Source organism: Zingiber officinale, chromosome 3B (assembly GCF_018446385.1).
Source record: "Zingiber officinale cultivar Zhangliang chromosome 3B, Zo_v1.1, whole genome shotgun sequence".
Classification (NCBI taxonomy): Eukaryota; Viridiplantae; Streptophyta; class Magnoliopsida; order Zingiberales; family Zingiberaceae; genus Zingiber; species Zingiber officinale.
This window is the reverse complement of record NC_055991.1, coordinates 12,205,358-12,214,998: the sequence shown is the minus strand read 5'-3', so window position 1 is coordinate 12,214,998 and position 9,641 is coordinate 12,205,358. Positions and strand designations below refer to the sequence as shown.

General features: G+C 37.1%; 1 protein-coding gene across 2 annotated transcripts; it reads left to right on the top strand.

The window, feature by feature from the left end:
* Positions 1–642: 642 nt before the first annotated feature.
* Positions 643–7,259, top strand: LOC122055915 (WD repeat-containing protein 44-like). Of its 2 annotated transcripts, XM_042617604.1 has the most exons (7): positions 643–2,254; positions 3,057–3,147; positions 3,242–3,399; positions 3,472–3,523; positions 3,640–3,722; positions 3,845–3,938; positions 6,386–7,259. In XM_042617604.1, exons 1-7 carry the CDS (start codon positions 785–787, stop codon positions 6,901–6,903), a joined length of 2,466 nt encoding a protein of 821 aa, XP_042473538.1. In that variant the 5' UTR covers positions 643–784; the 3' UTR covers positions 6,904–7,259. The 2 variants fall into 2 exon arrangements, with proteins under 2 accessions (XP_042473538.1, XP_042473539.1); XM_042617605.1 differs by lacking the exons at positions 3,242–3,399; positions 3,472–3,523.
* The last annotated feature ends 2,382 nt before the right edge of the window (positions 7,260–9,641 follow it).

Genomic DNA, 9,641 nt, shown 5'->3' with positions numbered 1-9,641 from the left:
GAATCCGAAGAAGAAGACGAGGATCACAATAATGATATTGAGTTTGTGTCCGATGAAGAACAAGTTATTGAAAATTATAGAGAAGAAGAAGCAGAATAAATATGAGTCTATGAGATATTATTAGTTGTGTAATTTTGAACTCATTTTGTTAAGACATGATTTATGTTATTTACCAATTATATTTTGCTTAGTGGTTACTAGTTCACAATGCATTGTAATCTTGAATTGAACTATTGCTACTATTTTCCAATGTTCTACTGTTTACTATATGATTATGATAACTTACTGCATGTTCATTTTTTGGTATTGGAAAGTATGTATTTATTTAAGCATACATAGTTAGATTTTCATTGTTATGAAATTGTTTAAGACAACATTTAGATTTACATATAACATTGTTCATAGTCCACATAAAACAAGGGATATCGAAGAATCCGCCTAGCGACGCCTAGTCCCCGCCTAGACGGCCTAGGCGCTAGGCACTGGTCTCCGCCCGACTAGCGCCTAGCGAATTTTAGAACCTTGCAAAATATCAACACTTTGCAGGCAGCCATAAGCTAGGCAATAGATTAAAAATTTGCTTGACAGGGAAGCGTAAGCTCACCGTCGCGTCATGGTACCCACTTTTTACTCTTAGGCACGCCTGCCTCCGCCATTTGTAACAACATGGCGGTAATGACATCGCCTGCGAACGGTGCGCTCTTCTTGCTTCCAACATCGACTTGGTATCGCCTGTCCGTTTTAGGCGGTTTCGTATCGGGCACCGGAGTATGACAGCAGCGGTATGAGGAGCTCCGCGGTGGCAGCGGAGGCGGCGGAAGAGGAAGAGTTTTACGAGTCGTTGGATCGAATCCTCTCGTCTTCCTGCTCTTCCACCTCCGCCTCCGACGACGACGCAGATCGCCTCCGACGACGACGAGGTCCCCCCTTTGCGACCAGCTCGTATGATGTTTGGATTTCCGACCTGTCCTCCGTGGAGGAGCGCCGCCGCCGGCTTTTCCAGCAGCTGGGACTATCCGGACACCTTTCCCTCGCCCGGACTCATCCCCCCGCCGATGCAAGTGGGCCTACGGAAACGGTCGTGGAGGTTAATCCACCCCGCCACGCGCATGATGGGATCCCCAAACCGTCCTCCCCCACCGGTGTTGTAATATTCAGATCCAGATCAGATGGCTCCCCTGGCCCCAATCGTGCGGAGATGGAGCCGCCGAAGCGGCGTGCGATTTCGTTCGGATCCGCGACGGCGGCCAAAGCTAAAAGGTCTTGGTTGCTGGAAGGCGGAAAGCACAAGAAATTCGGCGGCGGAGATCAGCAGCTATGCACGATCAGGAATCTTGACGACGGGACGGAGTTCGTGGTGAAAGAGGTGACGGAGGGTGGGATGTGGAACAAGTTGAAGGAGATACGGACCGGGCAGCAGTTCACGATGGAGGAATTCGAGGTGTGGGTCGGCCAATCCCCAATCGTACAGGAGTTAATGCGGAGACAAACCGTAGAGGATCGCGGTAGCGGCGGCGGCAACGACGAGGACTGTGATTCTGGGCTCGTCAATGGTGGGTCAAAGTCAGGCACAGGCAATTCGGATGGCGCGAAGTCTAAGAAAAAGGGCGGCTGGCTAAAGACCGTCAAAAACATGGCGAGCACTGTGTTCGGCGGAGTACGCCACCACCAGCGGGAAAGACGCAGTAGTGATGAGAAAGACACATCGCCCGAAAAGGTAGGGAGGAGGTCGAGCTCCGCAACTGATGATAGTTTGGATGCGCCGCCTTCGCTCCATCATGTCCCAGAGCGGATCAAGGTCCGACAGTATGGAAAAGCCTGCAAGGAGCTAACTGGTCTGTACATCAATCAAGAGGTTAAGGCCCATAATGGTGCAATCTGGAGCATCAAATTTAGCTTGGATGCACGATACCTTGCGAGTGGAGGTGAGGACTGTGTCGTTCATGTTTGGGAGGTGGCTGAGTTGAATAGGAATGAGGAGTTGGCAGAGGAAAAGATGGGGGAGAATGACAATTGCTATCCTTTTGTGCCTCTAATTGGTAATAGATCCCTAGAACCTGCAGAGACAGTGAACTGTGGAGACGGCAGTCATCGGGTCAGTAAGAGAAGGTTAAGGGCCCTTAGCAGAGGGAAATCTATGAGCTCAGAACACTTGATGATGCCAGAGCATGTTTTTGCTCTATCAGAGAAGCCTACCTGCACCTTCACAGGGCATACAGCAGATGTCCTTGATGTTTCCTGGTCCAAATCTCAGGTGATCTCCTTTTTCTTTGATCTATCTAAAGCAGGTTTATTTAGTTTTGTTTTGGCTGTAACGGTGTTCACTTGCCAACCCCATTTTGGTGAGTGTTCCCTGCTAAATCTTAGCTACTAACTTGCTGCACTATTGTTTTTTCATATAATGAAGTCTTGAACTGATGTGTGACGCTTTGTTGTTTGAGATATGCAATAGTAAAGAGATCTAGAAATCATGCTTCAGTTCTGTTAAAGAACATCCTCAACTGTGTATTTACGATTTAATATCCTACACCACGACCAAGTGATGAAGTCAAAGAAGTTTGAATAATTAATTGTGTGCAAGCTCTAGTTGCCAGGACATAATACAATGGTTGAAAATAACGATACATTACGTATGAATAATAGAGGATGATCTATTATATGAATTTTCAGCATATTCTCATCTTATGTTTAGAGTTGATTATGCACTTGTCTGAAAAACCATGTATTTGGAAAGATCCATCATAGTTACAGTTAATAACTTTGACGCAAAAATGCTGCTGAATTCTCTAAGACTTGTTGTGTTTTGTTTGACTTACAATTGTTGGATGGATAACCTGATGGAGTACTATGCTATAAGTAATTTTGTTGTTTATTTTGGAAATATCACGCTGAGACTAAGCTAATAGATAACTCATATTTTAATCTTTCTTAGATTCAGCTTCAAAACATTTTTCTTTATGCAGTGGTTTTGCTTTATGAAAAGTGTGTATCTACTGTTGGAGTTGTCCTAGAGGTTTTATATGAAATATATAATATATAACTACTTATGCATGCAGTACCTGATATCATCTTCAATGGACAAAACAGTCAGATTGTGGCACGTGTCAGATAGTTCTTGTTTGAAAATATTTACCCACACTGACTATGGTGAGAAAATGCTTGCTCTGCTTTTCTTGAATTGTTCTTCATTTACGATCTATTGCTAATTAATGACAATTATTTTGAACCTGCTTTGGTTTAGTGACCTGCATTCAGTTTAATCCCATAGATGACCGATATTTCATCAGTGGATCCCTAGATAAGAAAGCCCGCATTTGGAGCATTCCAAATAGGCAAATAGTTGCTTGGAATGAACTCCATGAAATGGTCACTGCTGCCTGCTTTACACCCAATGGGCAGGTTTGAATTTAGAAGAATATTAAAATTGTCATGGATTAATTAATCAAAATTAATTGTCTCCTGGCATTGTAGACTGCACTAGTGGGTACTCATAGGGGTAGTTGCCACCTGTTTGACACTTCAGGTGCAATCCTTTACTGAAGATCTTCATGAGCTTTTAGCTTTTTATTAGCTGCTGGACTTTTACACGATTCTCCTTTTCATTCTATTCACTATGATCTTCTTTTAAATACTATCTAGAGAATAAGCTGCACATCAAAAGCCAGATTTACTTACAAGCAAAGAAAAGGAGGTCCAGGCAAAAGAAAATTACTGGCTTTGAGGTATTTGTACATTATATGTAAAGTTCAGTGCAGAAATTTTTCACTTCATGCTTTTTATTTATGGATGAAAATTTTATCAATTATTACCATATCCCTTTTATTCTGATAAGATTACTGAACAGTTTGTTCCAGGAAGTTCTTCAGAGGTTCTTATCACATCAGCAGACTCGAGAATTCGTGCAGTTAATGGGGTTGATCTAATTCACAAGTTTAAAGGTAATATTGGCAGTGATTAATGAATTCTTATATTGCTGTTTCTTGATGCTGTAGATAACAATTAATGCAAAGTGAGCAAAATAAATCATATTAGATTGACTCGACAACCTCAAAATTGTTGGAAAAGGAGTATAGCAGGAAGAAAATTGACTGAAAAATAATCAATAAATAAAAATTGGCTAGAAGGACAAAGAGGACTACATTAGTTATGAACCATTGCAAAATGGTAAAATGTTTGCATTTAAAAAAGCTTGTTGCAGGTGTTGACTGTATTGACAAGGATTTTAATATGCCTCCTTGACAGATGATTTTTAGCGATGTGATTGAATAATCCATTCTACTTTCTGACGATGAGTATCTAAACTTAAGCTCCCTTGCCTAGAGACTAGAATATGGTACAAACTTCAAGCTTGAGTTTAGGGTGCTTTCAGAATGTTACACCAGGGATCTAACTTTTGTATCTAAATTATAACTTCTGTACCTGATAAGCTACTTAAGAGATTATTAATATTACTAGTAATAAAACTTTGCATGGAGTTTATATTTGGCCTTTCTACCATGTCATCTTTGATTGGAAAGCTAAATACACAATCAGTGACTTGTTTGAACCTGAGAAGAAAAGGCACCTTTAGGGGAAGGAGATGACAGTAATTTATCGCTCTCCAACAAGGTGGCGATAGAAGATAGTGCATGCCGACTGATTATAATTTCAACATAGTGAGACTTAATTGTTTGTAATTGCTCCTCTCTTTCTAGAAATTTCTTAAAGTAATTAGACTACTTTGAGGGTTTTAAACATAACTAGACACATATGACAGAATGATCAAAATCCAAGTACTATTTACTCTTCTTCACAATTGTTAAAATTATAGTATTACATCACCTCTTTATATAGATTAGAAAATACATTAAAAAAAAAATTGTAACCTAGCAAAGCTTATCTAAATTTCATATAAAAATTGATGTTACCACATTTTTCTCATTTTCTTAAACTAATCAAATCCCAAATCAAATGTCCAAATAGACCATACGTTTACATTGGTTTTCAAGATAATTTTTTGATTCTCTTGACTCTTGCTTATGTTTGGCCCCCTTTTTGACCTAGCCTTCAATCAACTACACTTTCATTTTTGGATATGTTCCTTTTTTTTAAAAGCAATCTTACTGAAAAAAATGATAATAATAAAATGATCCCGTCATTATCACTGCTGTGTTGAGAACAAATAAGAATTAATCTGCATATTGTGTGGTGAAAATAATATATACCATGCGTGTTTCAAAAATTCATACACATGCCCATCTAATAGACAATAATCTAAATAGTTATGTCATTCTTTGTCATTGCAAGGTTAGTTTTTGGTGGTTCGTGCACAAACTCTTCTAGGTCTCAGATCCTTTCTCAATAGAAATCACCTTTTTTATTAAGATAATATTTCTATCGGTTGGTTATAACGTGTTTGTTTGGGCATGGTTTAAAATCTCTTAGCATATTGAAATAGTCAAAATGTGTCATTCTGATAAATTATCGAAACTCAATACTAGTCGGCTCCTATGTCAAGTTAGCATATCATGTTAACACTCAACACCCCTTTACATGCTAAAATTGAGATAATGTTATTTTTTTATAGTTTGTCCTTACATAAGATAATGTCCAAATTGAAACATTCTAAATGGAAAACAAATAACGAACTTAACTCTATATAGTTGTTTATCTTTTTCTTTTTTTCATCTCTTGCCTCCTTCTATTTCTAATTTATCACCGGCACTATATATAGAAATATCGGCACAATACCGAAATAGTATTGTTCCGATCAAAGACCAAAACATCGGCATGGTTCAAAATTTTGAACCCCTAGTTTAGGGGAGAAGAGTAGATAGTTTTACTTTCTAGGCCTGGACTTGGTTATTATTATTTTTAAATTTTCCTGTTCAGTCTTTATGGGCTATTTTGGCTTATGGAAATGGCATTTCCTTTTCTTTAGTTGTTAGATTTGGAAATTTGCATGTGTTGACCCCTCCAGTACTGTCATTGGCAGAAAGCCTTCCATGCTTGATTGCTTTTTTTAGAGTGCAGAGTCAAAATGAAGTTCAATTGTTTGAACCAATTAGTTGATCACGGATAAGCTAAGGTGGGCATACCAAACTTAGCACCCCCAATTGACTGCACTATTTGATTCTCTGAAATGAACTCCCCATTCAAGAAATTTTGGAGGAGTTAAGTATAATTAAGGGGTTATTTATAATATATTGTATTCGTCAATAATATACAAAAGTAGAGAAGCCTACTTTGGTGGGAAAATTTTCCTTTAACAACTGTTTTTGTTAAGCTGCTGACTAAGTCAATTTTATAATTGATTTCTAAAACATATTCAATGTTTTTGTTTTCAAGAAGTGCCAATTCTGAGTGATGAAAATTTCTGATTCAACTGATACTCGTTCTCTTCCAGGTTTTCGTAACACAAGCAGCCAAATCTCAGCCTCCATGACTGCAAATGGGAAGTATGTTATCTGTGCTAGTGAGGACTCCCACGTTTACATGTGGAGATACGATGCTCATTCTCAACCAAACAAGAGAAAAAGTGTAGTAGATTCTACCGAGTCTTATGAGCGCTTCCACTGTCAGAATGTGACTGTAGCTATTGCACTTCCAACCCCCAGTAGAGCTTCGTCAGGATCGTCTGTGGGCCACAGCAATCCACAAATCTATGAGAGTCTATTTCACCAAGTTGCCCGCACAAACTCCAGTAGCTCACATGATCTGGATACTTGGCCTGAGGAGAACTCACCAAACAATGGGCCTATCCCTGGAAACAACAGCAGTGAACTCTGCCATGGAACTTTTTTGCAGCCGCAAAGCAGGTCAGCTTGGGGAATGGTGATTGTGACTGCTGGAAGAAGGGGTGAAATAAAAATCTATCAAAATTATGGCTTACCACAATGTGTGTCAAGGCATTTGATATACTGAATTTGACGATTTGAAGTTGGAGTAAGCAAGAATAGCCAGTTGTTGGTTACTCCAATTTTGCAGTTGGGTCGTGGATAGATAGTTGCATGGGCGAGAAATTTCAGTTTTTTTTCCCGGCTTGATTCTCACTCCCAACGTTCTTTTATCCATTCTTTTCACCTGATATTTGATTAAGCAAAACACACACACACACACCTTGTAGATCGAGTGCAAAGTGTATGTAATTCTGGTTGTTATTCAGAGTTCCAAATTGAACTGTTTCATTTCTCGATTTGTATGTTTTCGAGACGATCAAAAAGCCAGAATTCTGGTTGAGATAGTGAAATCTTTTTGGTTTCCCCTTGTGTTCTGCATCAGATTACGTATTGAAAGCTAGCAATCTCATGACAATGTTCCTAGCAAATGCCTGTTTGTTGTTTGTTGAAACGAGTATCTGCAAAAGAATGATACTATAACGCAGGAACTTTTCATGACATGATTTTACGAACATATTCTAGGGGAACTTAGGATGTCTAGTCGTAGGGGCAACTCAGGGTGTTGAGCTCTATAGGAGGCCCTAGAGCTCCAGCTATAATATAGTGGTAGGTCATCCAGACATTCACAGTTCGATCCTCAATTATGATAAATTTAGAAAAAAAAATTCTCCAAATGAGACATGCAATTAAAGGATGTTGGGCTCTTGAACTGTCCGCTGCGAGTATTTCCCGATTTACCCTATGACCAGTGGGAAACTCCCGTGAGGCTGGGCCGATCACCCAGACTCAATATTACCCAACTTAGTTAATCATTTTTTCTATAGGAGACCCTAGAATCTGAGTTGAACAAGGGACTGATAACATGAAATGGAGCCACATAAAGTTGAATCTGTTGACTTGAAATGGGATCACGCTGACTTAAAATGAAAGAAAAAAAAAGGATAAACTCACATAGATTAGTCTTACGAAATTTTTTCATTGACTCTTAGGATAAATCAATCCGGTCCTATAAAAATTTTTCAATAGCTATCAAGATAAATCAGATTGATTTCCAACCTAAACTTATGATTATATTAATTATCAATGATTAGTTTTATTTTTAATAGATTGAAATTGATTTTTTTTTTACTTTCTGTTTTTTCAATCGATGTTCACGTTGAAACAGAACAATTTCACGCTGAAACAAATAGTGTTTCAAGGTGAACTAGTTTTTCCGTTGAAACATTAAAGGGAAGAGGAAAAAAACACACACAAAAAAAAAATGGAAATTGTTTTGTTGAAACAGTAAAATAAATCGTTTCATGCATAATATATATATATATATATATATATATATATATATATATATATATATATATATATATATAGTGCGTGCACCTCATATTTTGTAGTTGTGCGTCTTATTTAAAGAAATTTTTTTTATAAATATATTATAGCTAAAAGTCGAACCATGGATCTTTGAATGACAATGTAAATATTTTACCATAATATCATAGTCTCAGAATCACACTTACTTGAAATAAGATCATTATCTAAGGATATTAAACGCTTTCAGCTGTGTATCTATATTTACTTTTCTCCATATTCATAGGACCGATTTTAGAAGAGTCATTGATATGATGATTCCACATTATCTAAGGATATCAATAATAAATTAAAGCAAATCTCCCTCAATCTCATCCTCGCACTCGATCTCTTTCTCCTTTGTTGCTTTAGTTTGATATCTTTCATTCAGAATGCATGACACTTTTGTCGATCAAATTAAATGTACGGAACGAACTAGAGCTTCCGAGGAGCTTTCACATATATAAAAGTATCAATAATTGATCAAACGGCCTATTTAATTGTGTAATTTTTAAAAGATGAATCTAAGTTTTAGTTTTCTCAAAAAAACATATTAAAATTTTATTTTACCTCTCTCGTCAATTATTGTGATGTTGTATTTAAAGAAGAATATCGTAACGGTGTTAAATTTCAAATAATAATATTACTGTGGTGTTAATTTTAAAATTTATATAATATCAAAATGATACTGATTATTGTTCTTTGAAATTCAATGTAATATTATTTGTTGAATGCAATGTTATAGTAGTTGAGAAAAAGATAAAATGAAAAATAAGTAAGTTTTTAGGAAATATATAAATTAGATGATTTTAAATATGTTTTTTTTATAATAGTAATTGATTAAAATTAGAATTTAATAGTCAGAATATATTTTATAAATTATTATTAAGAATATTTTAATAATATCATCTTTATATATTAATTATATATATATATATATATATATATATATATATATAATTATTATTATAATTCGGTCTTGATCGATCAAATTTTGACCGGCTAGATTAGTCATAAATTTACCTTTTTTTCGGTGTCAATTGACGTATAAGTATCGTAAGTAGTGTATGAATAGAGTTAGTGATGCACGCTTTCCATGTGCGCGTGCGTGTGTGCGCACGCACATCCCTGTGTATTGGTCAGTCGATGCGCGCGTGGTCTGTGCATGCATGCGCGCGTGTATGTGTGCTATTGTATGCATACTATGGCATGCATGTGAATAGTGTAGGAATATGACTATACGATGGTTGGTGGCATATCGCTTTTGAAAAGTGACCACCTTCCTCGCCCTTGACCGCTATTGATAAGGACCTTTGGTATATGTAAACTATTGTGAGTATTGTATAAAACTTCAATTTAAGTAGGTTGTTCTTTCAGTAAGTAGGTTGAATTAAGTAGGTTGTTCTGATTTAAAACTTC